The 14,015-nt window shown below is 45.2% G+C and overlaps 1 protein-coding gene across 1 annotated transcript in view; it reads left to right on the top strand.

The window, feature by feature from the left end:
* The window catches only part of nfia (nuclear factor I/A), a 154,729-nt gene that overhangs the window by 129,572 nt on the left and 11,142 nt on the right, over window positions 1-14,015 (top strand). Inside the window, exons 7-12 of the mRNA XM_026345750.1 lie at window positions 882-1,088; window positions 3,262-3,389; window positions 6,269-6,442; window positions 9,761-9,939; window positions 12,627-12,792; window positions 13,811-13,899. Coding sequence (XP_026201535.1) covers window positions 882-1,088; window positions 3,262-3,389; window positions 6,269-6,442; window positions 9,761-9,939; window positions 12,627-12,792; window positions 13,811-13,899 — 943 coding nt within the window. The remainder of the gene's footprint in view (window positions 1-881; window positions 1,089-3,261; window positions 3,390-6,268; window positions 6,443-9,760; window positions 9,940-12,626; window positions 12,793-13,810; window positions 13,900-14,015) is intronic.

Raw genomic sequence — 14,015 nt, 5'->3', positions numbered from 1 at the left:
ATCTGCCTCCCTACCCGCCCCCCCCCTCTCTCTCTACCTTCGGCATCTATGTCTTCTCTGCCACCCTTTATCTTCTTCTCATTCTTTCCTTCTCTCTCTATCTCTCCCTCTCTATCCGACTACCTTATATACTCGATCTCTCCTTCCCTCTCACTATATTTCCTCTATTCTCTCTATTTCTCATTCGCTATCCATCCTACGTCCCCCCCCACCGCACGCCCCGCATCCCAACCCCTCCCCCCCAACCCCACCCACTTCTCCTCTACCCCCATCCCTCCTCACCCCCCCCCTACCATTCCACCATCCAGTGTACACACACACCCCCCCCCCCACACCCCTTCGCTCCCCCCCCCCCCCCCCACCCCTCCCCCCCCCTCCCCCCTCCCCCTCCCCCCTCCCCCCCCCCCCCCCCCCCCCTCCCCTCCCCTCCTCCCCCCCCCCCCCCCCCCCCCCCCCCCCCCCCCCCCCCCCCCCCCCCCCCCCCCTTACCCCCTTCCACACCGCTCCTGAACATTTGTGGATGAGCTGCTCTCCCCAGGGAGACTCGAAGGCAGAGAAAGAGATGTGGAGGAGGGTAAATGGCAGAAGATGGACAGATCAGAGAGGGAGGGAGGGATACAGAGAGTTTGTTTGTGTTTCTAGATGCTAATGTTCTGCACTAACTGCTCTCATAGACAACATAATATTCACTAATGCCATTAGAGGCTTGTGCTAATATTTCAGCAGATTCCTACAGTTTAGCAGAGCACGATTCCTCCACTGTTATAATTAAAGGGAGAACGTTCCCATGGAAGCTCATGATAAATTATGTTTTATCATACCCCCCCCCACTGAACCTTGGACCTAACGTAACATGTTAAACTGTTTTCTGTCCTCACCAGTTGTTCCAGGTTCAGCTCGCTGCCAGAACAGAGGGATTATACTGGATGTATAAACTCAAATGCTGTGTCTCTCTCTCTGTCTCTGCCAGCACCCATCGCAGCCGGCACCGGTCCCAACTTCTCATTGGCCGATCTGGACAGCTCCTCCTACTACAGCATGAGTCCAGGAGCCATGAGGAGACCCTTACCCAGCACCTCCTCCTCCAGGTACACTACAGCCTCCACCTTTGTACACCTACAAACAGCTAATGTTCTGAACCTGGACTCCAAACCACAGACTCAGATCACTGTGATGGTGAAGAAGATGATGATGATGATGATAGTGGTGGAGACATTTCATGCATCTCTTATATGCCTACAAGTCACATTTAACACCTGGAACAGTACACTTCCCTTTATATTGAGCCACACATGCATCTCTGTGATCAATCTCCACATCCAAATTCAGCACTCGTTTTGCCTACTGATCAGACTGGACTCAGTCCAGAGTGGGGAGGCACCAGCTAATCAAATATATATACACTCCCCCCACACACACAGCACGCTTGCCTGACATGAAGCACAGATAAATAAATTCTGGCTTTAGCAGGAACAAACTACAGTCACATGAACTAAAGTCCATCTTAAATTATTGAAAACACTTTTATCACTCAGGTAGCACGTCGTTCTAATTTCCTGTTCCAGTACCTGAGAAGTCTTCTAGGTTTTAGTTTTTTAGTGTCATAGATGAGATGGAGATAAGGAGACAAGTAACTGTCGCTGTCTCAGGTCTGTGACCGACGTCTGTTCCGACAGCTGCTGACGTCTAACATCACCTGCTGTAGCTGGAATAATCTCTAATCTCTGGGATTGAAAGTCTGATTTACTGAGTCCAGGAGGCGGGGGGAGCAGCTGTCAATCAGCAAAGCTTCTGTAAGGTCGTATTCATGGAGCGATAACGTCCACATTTACCGCAGTTCACCTACCACAGGACCAGGATGAGTCCTTTTTATTTCTGATGATGATTTTTTGTTGCAGAGCCGTGTGTCCTCAGCAGCGCTGCTTCATGTTTAGTCTCATACACATCAACTACAGTCCTACACACACGCTCGCAGCGTTTGCCCTGACCTCTTCTGTTTAATCGATGCGGTCGCAAGAGTCGTCTGTCTGTCTGTGAGATGCCTGCCCTGCAGCACGCACACACACACACACACACACACACACACACACACACGCTTGTCTTAGCATAGTTTGAAGGAAATGTCCTCACAACAGTTGTATCACACTAAAATGTGTCCACATTAGTTGTGGTTGTGTTTTCTCCACACACGTCCCCAGAGACACACACAGCGCTGCCAGGCAGGAATCCATATGGAAATCTGTAAATCTTTACTGACGTCAAAGACTCTTCATTCAGACTCATACATCTCACTGTGCGGGCAGGTCACACACACAACAACACACACAACAACACACACAACAACACACACAACAACACACACACAACAACACACACACAGCCTCACACAACATACACAGAAACACACGTGTTGATCGTCCTAGAGTAGTGAGGGCTGTCTTCCATGTACTGCCACAGTAACAGGTTTAAAGTATCAGCAGCAGACAGAAACAAGGAAACACCGGCTAATAAAGACCAGGCTGAGCTGATGATGTCACAGCAGGTGAACCCAGCAGGTGAGCACTAACAGACAAGGCTCCCAGCGTTCTTTGAAGAACCGTGCCTGTTCAGTGAAGGTCTACAGTACATCTGCACTCAGCCTCTTTAGTAGTAACATACAAACATCAGACGGCCTTTGCCCCGCCTTGAATCGTTAAGGTAACTCATGCTAATTGATGGTAATTAACCCAAAACACTCCTGATATTTTTCTGGATGAGTTTTAGCTAAAACCTCGTCACCTACAGTCACATTCTACAGGTCCGATACACAGTTCATCTCATTTCATGTGCTGTAGCTAAGTTTGGGATCGGACTCTGTTTTGCCAGTGTCCAGGGTTAAAGGGGTTAAAGAGCTCGTATCAGGACCAAAACAACTTGAGGCGTCAGAGTGAAGGTAACTGAAGCGTGCAGCAGGTCACATTAAGGCCAGACCTTATTAAAATGTAGTTTACTGTCATTTATAGTGATGAAGAGCTGCTGCTCGCTGGGTTTAAACACCTTCAGACCTGCAGAGGAAGCTCCGATGATGATGAAGTCAGACACGTCTATACGGTGTATTGATTAAAGGAGGGATGTAAATCATCTTCTCCACCAGGTGTTATTGACACATCTGTGCCCTCCGACCTTACTGAGAGCTTCTGCCAAGCGTCCACAGGAACCTGTTCCTCTGATCAGGAGACACCAACGCTGCTCTCGCTCTCTCTCTCTCTCTTGTGTGTCCAGCTCTGCCAAGAGGATAAAGTGCATGGAGGAGGACGTGGACAGTCCAGGAGAAGAGTCCTACTACCCCGGTCAGGGTCGCTCTCCAGGCAGCGGCAGCCAGGCCAGCAGCTGGCACGACGTGGAGCCAGGTACTCGGCCCTCCCAACCCCCCAACCTCCTCGAATGACCCCGCTTTCCTTCCTTAACACCAACACCAAGCCTAACACCCCCCCACCTCCTCCCAGTCCTCCCCCTCCACCTTACACACACACTTCATACACATCACAACTTTAACCTGCAGCTCTGAAGCAGCTTTGGAAACATCACGATGCTTTGATGTAGCAGTGTGTAGTGATTCGTACAGCGTGTGTGTGTGTGTGTGTGTGTGTGTGTGTAATAATGAATAAAGAACCAACACGTTCTGCTGGATAATGACTCCAGAGATCAAATCAACACACGTGTAACCAGCAGAGACTTTTCCTTTTCCTATTTCTATTCTCTGTAAATGAAGTTAACAAAGCATCATTCAGCTTCAAATAGTCTCAGCGTCAGGTGTCACCTCAGTATTTGTGCAGTGTAACACACCTGAGCTCCTGTCAGAGAGCAGCTGACATCACGCTGCCTTCACATCGTGTCCTTTAACGTCGACTTCTCCCACCGGACGTCCACAGGTTGGAGTTTATCAAATGATTCTCTCCACTCTGTTTCTGTTCCAGTTAGTTCAAGTGTAAAAGTTAACTTCTTAAATGTCTTTGTGGGCCGATGGCGTCTTTGAAAAGGAAGTAAGCTCAGTTTAGTCTGTTTTAGTCCCGCCCCCCTCCAGCTCACCTTTCGTCTGTCCAGGTGTGCAGCGTCTGACTGTAGCTGAGTTACTATGGGGACGTTTCCATCGTTCCACTCTGCCGGCATGATGTGAACGCAGCGTTAGCAGCTAACAGGCTAATGTTATCTAAACACACACACACTGTGTAGAGACTGTGCCCCCCCGACCCCCGACCCCCCTGACCCCCCTGACCCCCCCAGGTTATTCATGCTGCTTCTTTTCGTTTCTTTTCTTTTTTCTCCGTCTTACGTTGGAAAGCTGGATATAAGCTGCGTGGCTCTCTAGCTAGTTCGTTCATCTCCCGACAAGGTAAAGAGTCAACACGCCTTTTACTTCTGTGTCTGTCAAACCGTCTCCTCCTCCTCCTCCTCCTCCACTTCTTCCTCCTCCTCCTCCACTTCTTCCTCCTCCTCCTCCTCCACTTCTTCCTCCTCCTCCTCCTGAAGCTCCGATGACACCTGGATGGTTTTTACTTTGTTGTTTCGTGTCGTGATGTTGTCTCGTATCGTCTGGTGGATTTTTTTTTTCACCTCTCCTCCTTTCCTTTCCACCTTCTTCTTGCCTCCTTGTTTCCTCTTTTGTCTACTCCTCTCACTCCTTTCATCTCCTATTTTGTCTCCTCTCACTCCTTTCATCTCCTATTTTGTCTCCTCTCACTCCTTTCATCTCCTATTTTGTTTCCTCTGCTCCTTTGACTTCTTCTTTCTTTCTTTCCTGTGTCCTTTAATCCTTTACTTCTCTACACTCTTCCCTGTCTCCTCCTTTCCTTTCCTAATCTGATGTTTCCTTTCTCCACTCCTCTCCTCCTCTCCTTTCTTGCCTTCTTTCTTTTCCCTTTCCCTCGTCTCCTTCTTTCCTTTCCTTTCCTTGGTCCTTGAGTCACCTGTGGGTGCAGCACCCATCACCTTGCTCCACCCTCACCCCACCTACCCAGCAGCATGCCGATGACATCATCCTGGCTGTTTATCTATTGGTCGATATTTGTGTCCAAAGAGCTGAAACATGCATGATACTGTGTGTGTGTGTGTGTGTGTGTGTGTGTGTCTATATACACCCAAACTGTGAGCGTGTGTGTTTGTATTTGGACGTGAATCAATGTGTGAAACCATCATGGATGGATGGATGGATGGATGGATGGAGTGCTGAGCAGACTCCACCTGACAAAACCTATTCAACTGTTCATCAGTCTCACACACAAACACTCCCTCCTCTTCCTCCTCCTCCTCCTCCTCCTCCTCCTCACACTGATGCTTCAGGTCGCTCAGAGTCCACGTCGTCCCCAGGTTCCACAACATCACATATCTGTCTCCACCACTACATGATGGAGCTGAGGGGGATTTTCAGAGGGAGAAAAAGTATGTGAACCCTGTGGAACATCTTGTTTTCTGAAATTAGTGAAGCTTTAACCTCCAACCTGGTTTGTTATTATCTGAGGGGTTCACTTACTTTTTCCAGCACTGTGACTATGGACAATAACTGATAGTTTATTAATATTTGGTTAAAGTTTCTGTTTTAAAGTTATGATATTTTATTACTATTTTTATTTTTTTTATTATTATTTAAAATGTTATTGTTTCTATTTATTTTATATATTTTTATTTTTTACATTTTGTCTAGTTTATTGGTTAAAAATCAATTTATTTATTGTGATTATTTGAATTTTAAGTATTAGTATTTTTTGCAATTATAACCTTTCCTACAAATTTATTTGTGAGTTAAATATGTATTTTCACATTTTATTTTTACTTATTTCTATTATTGTATTGTTTTATATTAGGTTTCTTTAAACAATTCTATACAAATTTTGAATAAATATTGATGTATTTAAATGATTTTGTATTAAATATCTTACGTTTACAATAATTCTAAACAAACTTTTATTCAAATAATATTCTAGCATTCATTTAGTTATTCTATACATGTATTTATTTTTTAGAGCACAGTAATATTAGTTTAATTTGAAAATTATTTTTATTTTTATTAAAACATCACATTTGATGTTTTATTTATCATCTCTGCCTCCTCTGACCCCCCAGTCTCGGTCTGTCGGCCCCCCCTTGTCCCCGCTGTCCAAACTCCACCCACACTGAACCCTGACCCCTTCACCCCTCCCTCCCCCTCCTCTCCCCCATTGGAGGTGCATTAAAATGTAAACACACAGTGCCATGACCCGCTCCTCATCCTCATCATCATGGTTCTTGGCAGGGATGCCGTCGCCCGCCGGCGCTCTAAAGAAGTCAGAGAAGTCTGGTTTCTGCGGCGCCGTGCCTCCACCCAGCGGCGCCTCCTCCGCCTCCACCTCCTCCTCTTCTTCTTCCTCCTCTTCCCCCCGAACGGCTTTCACACACCATCACCGGCCTGTCATTACCGGGCCTCGAGGTGAGGTCCTCAAACAGTCAACCCCAACAAACCACCACCACCTCCTCCACCTTTCACCTCCCTCACTCCTCTCACCCCTCCCTCCCCCTTTAGTAGCTGTGGGTTTTGTCAGGAGGAGGAGCAGGAGAGCAGGTGGAGACACACATTTGTAGGCTTCAGACAGGGTTGTGTATGTGTGTGTTTGTGAATGTGTGTGTGTTACATCCTCCACACCCCCACCCGCCCACTCCCCCCCCTTTTCTCCAGTTCACACTGTTTTGATTTTTTATTCTCTGATTGATAAAAGTTGCACAGAAACACTTCACCCGCCGCTGTGTTCATGTCTGTCTGTCTGTCTGTCTGTCTGTACCATGGTTGTGGGGACGTTGTGTGTGGTCCTCGGCCCTTCAAAGAGCTGTCAGCGGGTTCAGACTTGGTTTTAGTTCTACTAAAAAAACATAGACTTTAGTTAGGAGGTTAGAAGGACCAAATACAGACATATGACTAGTTAGTGTAATATTAGATGCTCTGAGAAGCTGTGCAGCAAACATGCATCTGGTTTGTTTCTAGGCTTCTTCTCTGATTTGCTTGTTGCAGGGGACAGAAAGGACGTTTCCTGTTGTTTGTGGCTGTGCACTTGGATTCTGCCTGTTGTGCGGCGCAGCAGGTGGTTTTTAGTACTTTTAGTTTTAACTAGCTGCATGTTGGACCTCAGACAAAGCACCACCGACATCCTTTAACCAGGTTTATCCCCTTTTTAAAATTGATGCTGTTGGCTCGTGTAAGACTCAGCACCTCAGAAACTAAGTAAGGTTGTTTAAAACAAGCAGACTTAACTCGGACTAGGAGCCACGTGCACCTGTGGAGACTCACTAGCTGCTGTCAGTTTGTCATCCAGCTCCTGTTGACACTGGTGAAATGTTATTTATTGCTTCTTAACAGTCTGTGGGAGGAAATCCTGCTCATGTTGGAGCAGATTAGAGGACTGGAAATGATTTGTGAGTTGATGGAGAGCATCTGAACTCCTGCAGGGCTTAAACACACGCGCTTGACAACGTCCTGTTCAACACGATAACAAATCAGTGACGCTCTGTTGGTCTCCTGGTCCTCCTCCAGTCTTTCCTCCCTGTCCTCACTCCTGCAGCTCCCCTCTACTTCTTCTTTCCTTCGTTTGTTTTCCTCCTTCTTTGTTCATCTCTCTTTTACTCTGAATGGAGTAAAAGTAACTACTGAAGTATCTTACATGTACCTCAAAACAAGTAGTTTCCAGCACTGCTCCTCCTTATTGATGACTTCCTCCTCTCATCTCCTTCCACTTCCATGTTCTCGTTCTGTCTTCTTCTCTTAACAGCCCTCCTCCTCCTCCTCCTGTCCCTCCATTCTTCATCCTCCTCCTCTTCCTCCCCCAGTAGGTGCAAATTAAAGCGCTCTGCCATTTGAATTCTTCTCCTCCTTCTTATCGTTTATCAATCCGCCTCTTGATGGCAAATATCTTCTTCAAGGAAAAGTTGGCAGTGAAGAGGGGGAGGAAGAGGAGGAGGAGGAGGAGGGCGGCTGAGGCAGTGAAGCGAGGCAATTTGCAAAGTGGAACTAATCCCGGCCCTTTTCTTCAGTGTTCGACATGCAGGCCGTCGGTTCCTCAATACCACACACACACAGACACGCTGTGTTGTTAAAGGAAGACTCAGACATTTTGGAAAATGTTTGCTGTCAGACCAGGAGATCAATATCAATTTTGTCTCTGCACATTCAGGAGGGAGAACTTCACATTTTAGCTCCAGTGCTGCTAAAAGTAGATAAATCATCAGTTTGTTCTGTTCAACGCTGCAGAGATTTTCAAAGTACCTGAAAGGTGCTAGCTGCTGTGTTTACATCTGTACTTGTACTTTACTTGAAGGTTTTCTCTTCATCTTACTGTATCTCTACATTTATCTGACAGTTTTAGTTGTGCAACAAATCAATTTTTTTGCATATAAATTACATGAAGATTATTTATTATAACTTAAATTTAAATACAGGCAAACCTGAAAATGATCATTGGGTTCAGCTTATTTTATCACTGTTCGAGTTTTTTTCGGAGAATTTGCAGCTTTTCCAATAAATCGGATTCATTTTTTTATAGTTTGTGAACGGAACAATCAAAGGAATCAGTTTCTAACGGTCTTGTGTAAAATGTCTGAAAACAGTTCCATCAACCAACAACAGCAATAAAATGTTGTTCACACATAAATAAAAGTGTCAATAATAATAGGGCAATAATATATTACATATAACACTCATTGCAATGAGTGCTTTTCCTTTTAACATTTTCACAGTGTGAAACCTGAGACATGACGATCGGTTGAGATCTCAGCTGCACTGTCAAAGATTTTACATTATTCATTAGGTCACATTGTGATTGGCTGAGAGGCCTCACCTCTCAAATACAATAAAAACCCTTATTGTTGCTCTTTTACCCTCAAACTGCCTTTTCAAGCTGTGACAATGGGACAAAACGTCCTCACAATCATGGCATCATATGAAACCACAGAGAGACACACACACACACAGGTGGTTGTGTTTCTGCACACTGAGTGAGATCACGTCTATTACTGTGCACACAGTGTGTGAGAGAGAAGGAGAGGGCAGAGAAAGCCATCCATCCAATGATTACTGTAAATACATTGGCTGCAGGACACACACACACACACACACACACACACACTCACTCGGTCAGTGTGTATTGTCAGAGTGATAAATCACAGCAGACTTTAAGTGAATTAGTGCAGCAGCTTTAACTCTCCATCCATCCCTCCATCCCTCTCTACTTCTCTCTTTAAATCTAAATGTCTCTCTATCCTCCTTCTCTCCACCACTTGTAGTGTCTCTCTGTCCTCTCTCTGCTCCTCAGAGCTCTATACATCACAGTCCTTAACGAGGCCTCGTCCACTAATGAGCAATCAGAGAATATCAGACCAATTAGGGCCTTAATTAGATTGGAGAGGAGAGGAGGAAACAAGGGAATAGGGGAGGAAAGAAGAGGAGAAGAGAGGGAACAGGCAGAAACAACTGGAGATGAAAATGAGGAGGAAGGATCACGAGAGGAGACGAGGAGGAAAGGAAAGGAGGAAAGGATGTTTGATTTATTTTGATTGACAGCTGGTGTGAAGAGGTGCATTATGGGCCGTTTCATCTGCTTTGCTGTGTGTCCGTTGCTGTGTATTTGCATGTTAAACCACGCCCCCTTTAATCAACTTTAAATGCCTCTTTACCCCCCTCCCTCAGTGATCTTCCTCCCTCTCTTAATAATTTCTCTCTTTCTCTCCCTCCCCACCTCCGTTTTCTCCTCCCTCCCCACAGCGAGCCCCCACGCTCCCCCTTCCAGCCTCCACTTCTCCTCCTCCCCCATCCTGCAGCAGCCCGGTTCCTACTTCTCCCACCCGGCCATCAGGTACCACCCACAGGAGACGCTCAAGGAGTTCGTCCAGCTGGTCTGTCCTGACTCCGCCCAGCAGGCCGGACAGGTGGGCTTCCTCAACGTAAGCACGCACAGTACACAGGTACACACAAATACACGCACAGTACACAGGTACACACAAATACACGCACAGTACACAGGTACACACAAATACACGCACAGTACACAGGTACACACAAATACACGCACAGTACACAGGTACACACAAATACACGCACAGTACACAGATATGTGTACAGTGTGCACATACAGGTGGTGAGAAAACCACAGAAGATCAAACAGCTGTGTTTTCCTCATCAGCTGCTTCACAAACGAACGCAGATATCGAACTAATATCAGACGTTCGTTTTCCAGCCTGAAGGTTTGAATCGAACTAAAACACAGAAACATCCCAAACACATCACGAGCTGCAAAGGTGGGATCAGTATCTGAAGACACTGCAGAGAGAGAGTGTGTGTGTGTGTGTGTGTGTGTGTGTGTGTGTGTGTGTGTGTGTGGCCTTGTCTGCAGTGAGATAGTTGATATATCTGCGTCTAGACACTGAATCAATACCCCCCTGCCCCCCGCACCCCCACTACCACTACCACACAGTAAAAAGTCGACATGCAGGGCGAGGTGCTAAAACATGATGTGCAGATACATGGAAGTTACAGATTTACACACCTGGAAATAGAAAAACACCCAGAAACACCAGCACAGGTTCAATCTCTTTTTATTCAGGACAGAAAACACTGGCGGCCACGGCCGGATTCAGCTCCTGAGGGGCCCTGGGGCAGAAACTATTCACTGGGCCCCTGTTGAAGTACTATAGTTGGATTGTTTTTTCTCACAGTCAGAAACCCAGCAGCACTCTACAGCTGAAATGATTAAATCAACTAGTAGAGTTAAAGATTCTGATTTTATAACTGTACAAATGATAATTTAAATCGCTTTACTTAGTGATGATCAAGTCATTTTAGTCACTATAGATCAAATAACTACAGTGGCAAGTATGTGAACCATTTGGGATTATGTGGAGTTTTGCATGAATTTGTCATAAAATGTGCTCTGATCTTCATCTAACTCACAACAATACAAAAACACAGTCTGCTGAAAATAATAGTACACAAACATTATATGTTTTCATGTTTTTATTGAACTTAACATGTAAACATTCACAGTGCAGGGTGGAAAAAGTATGTGAACCTTTGGACTTAATAACTGGCTGACCCTTCTTTGGCAGCAATAACCTCAACCAAACATTCCAGATCCGACCTGCACAACGATCTGGAGTAATGTTGGACCACTCCTCTTCACAAAACTGTTTCAGTGCAGCAATATTCTTGGGATGTCTGGTGTGAATGGCTCTCTTAAGGTCATGTCACAGCATTTCAATCAGGTTGAGGTCAGGACTCTGACTGGGCCACTCCAGAAGGTGTATTTTGTTCTGTTGAAGCTATTCTTTTGTTGAATTACTTGTATGCTTTGGATCATTGTCCTGTTGCATCACCCATCCTCTGTGGAGCTTCAGTTGGCGGACAGATGGTCTTACGTTTTCCTGCAAAATGTCTTGTTAAACTCTGGAATTCATTTTTCCATCAATGACAACAATCCGTCCAGGCCCTGAGGCAGCAAAGCAGCCCCAAACCATGATGCTCCCTCCGCCATGTTTTACAGTGGGGATGAGGTTTTTTTTGACAGGAATGCCTTCCCCTGTGGTGTCCTCCCATGTACTCCATTCTTGTTTAATGTTTTCCTTATTGTAGACGTGTCAACAAAAATGTTAGCATGTGCCAGAGATTTCTGTATTATATTATATTGTCTATAGTTGACACTCTATGATGCTTCTTTACCTCATTCAGCATTCTCCGCTGTGCGCTTGCAGTCATCTTTACAGGACGACCACTCCTAGGGAGAGCACAGTAAACAGTAACAGTAAACCCAAAACTGGTGTGTGTTTTTAAAGGGCAGTACAGCTTTCAGCAACACATCCAATATCATCACACTGTTTGGACTCAAGGTTGGCTCACAGCTGGCTCCAATTAGCTCTTGGAGAAGTCATTAGTCTAGTGGTTCACATACTTTTTCCACCCTGCACTGTGAATGTTTACATGTTTTGTTCAATAAAAACATGAAAACATATAATGTTTGTGTACTATTATTTTCAGCAGACTGTGTTTTTCTATTGTTGTGACTGAACAGAGCACATTTTATGACAAATTAATGCAGAAAACCATGAAATTCCAAAAGGTTCACAAAGTTTGTCTTGCCACTGTAAGTCAAACTAAAATATAGTTGAGTATGAAGTAGCAGAAAATAAAAATACTTTTGAATTGTACTTTGGTAAATGTACTTTCACCACTGATATGTAGAGTATGTTCTCTATCAGATGTGACTCTGATTTCCCTTCGTTGGATCACATTTTTCCCTCAGAACATCTTGTGTTTCTACATCGTCAGACATGTGGACCCACTGCAGACGTGAATCAGTGTATATACCTGTAAATGTAGAGCGAGCAGAGAGAGGAGGCGGGGGGTGGAGTGAGGTGCTGTGGTATTATGCTTATAGATTAGCAGGATAAAGTGCGAGCAGCAGCAGAATTCTTTATGACCAGCCTGGAAAACTGCTGACGCTCACACAGTCAGAGGACGGCACAGAGTGGAGCTGTTACAGGTTTCGCCATGTGCCCGACCTGTTGAGAGTTTTCTCTACAAAACAATGTACCTGTATCTAATGCTTTTTAACGGTGCCCCCCTTCCCCTTCTTCAGCCCAACGGTAGCTCCCAGGGAAAGGTACACAACCCCTTCCTGCCAACGCCCATGCTGCCTCCCCCTCCGCCTCCCCCAATGGCCCGTCCTGTCCCGCTGCCCGTCGACGCCAAGCCGCCCTCCACCTCCTCCACTGAGGGAGGAGGCAACTCACCCACCTCACCCAGTGAGTGCACACACACAACATGTGGCCGATCGTTAGACTGTATCAGTGTCGTTACCATTACATGAGTGTAAATGCTTATTCCTTATGTGCTGTGTTAGTTATAATATACATATAAGTCTAATATTAGCTGCTATCAAATATTTTTTTATAGTACTTTATCCTTTTATTATGCTAATATAATACTGTTTATAATATGTACGTTACATACTGAAAGACGCACAGCTACAAATGAAGCCATCATGGTGTTACTGTTCCCTAACACTCCATGTTCCAGTTTTCAATGTGATAACTAGTAGTAGTAGCTTGTTGTTAGTAATTCATACCCAGCGCACATAAACAAGCGGGAAATTAATAGAAACATCTAGACCATGTTTCCCCTTGGGCCAAAACGCCTCTGCAACAAAGGAAAAAATAAATCACAGTATTTTAATGGTTTATCTAATTTGTACTTCATAATCACTGTGAAGTGAATTGTGTTTGGATCATATTTTACTTCAGGGTTTAGTGGTGACTCCTGTCATTTGGCAAAAACAGACACAGTAGGAGCCAAATTATTTAATCCTACTTATCCTCATCAGCAGCACCTGAATCTATATATTTATTACTTCAGTTTTTAGCTACTTTCATCCAGCAAACGAGTGAAATTCACATCTACTTAACAGCTCTGACCTAAATCTAAATGAGTGAATAATTCCTCTTTCCAAACTTTTAGAATGTGTCAGCGCTCTGAATGACAATGTTGAACCCGATTTACAAATTTGTTGTTGTTGAAACGTTGATTTTCTTCCTTTTTCATAAAGCTAACAGTTTCCCTCTGCTGCCTGTGTTTGTGCTAAGCTAGGCTAAACGCAGCCTGGTTTGCTTCACCAAGAGGTTTTACACCGATCTGTAGGATCGGACACTAATTTTACTCCTAGATTAGTGAGTTAGAAACAAAGAGAGATGTAATAAGAGTAACACATTATAAAAACTCAACCTGACATAAACTCTTTAATCTCTTCGTGTGTGCGTTGTGCAGCCTACTCCACCCCCACCACGTCTCCAGCCCAGCGGTTTGTCAGCGTCGGACCCCGAGACCCCGGATTTAACATCCCTCAGCAACCACAGGTAACACAAATACCTGTCCTCCAGCTCCTCCCAGGTTTCCTGAGTCCAGTTAGGACATCGAGCCCGTCCGGCCTTGTCTGGGTCTCCCCCCAGTTCAGGTTTCTTGCTTTTATCGG

The sequence above is a fragment of the Anabas testudineus genome, chromosome 4, assembly GCF_900324465.2.
Source record: "Anabas testudineus chromosome 4, fAnaTes1.2, whole genome shotgun sequence".
Taxonomy (NCBI): Eukaryota; Metazoa; Chordata; class Actinopteri; order Anabantiformes; family Anabantidae; genus Anabas; species Anabas testudineus.
This window is presented reverse-complemented; position numbering and strand designations above follow the sequence as displayed.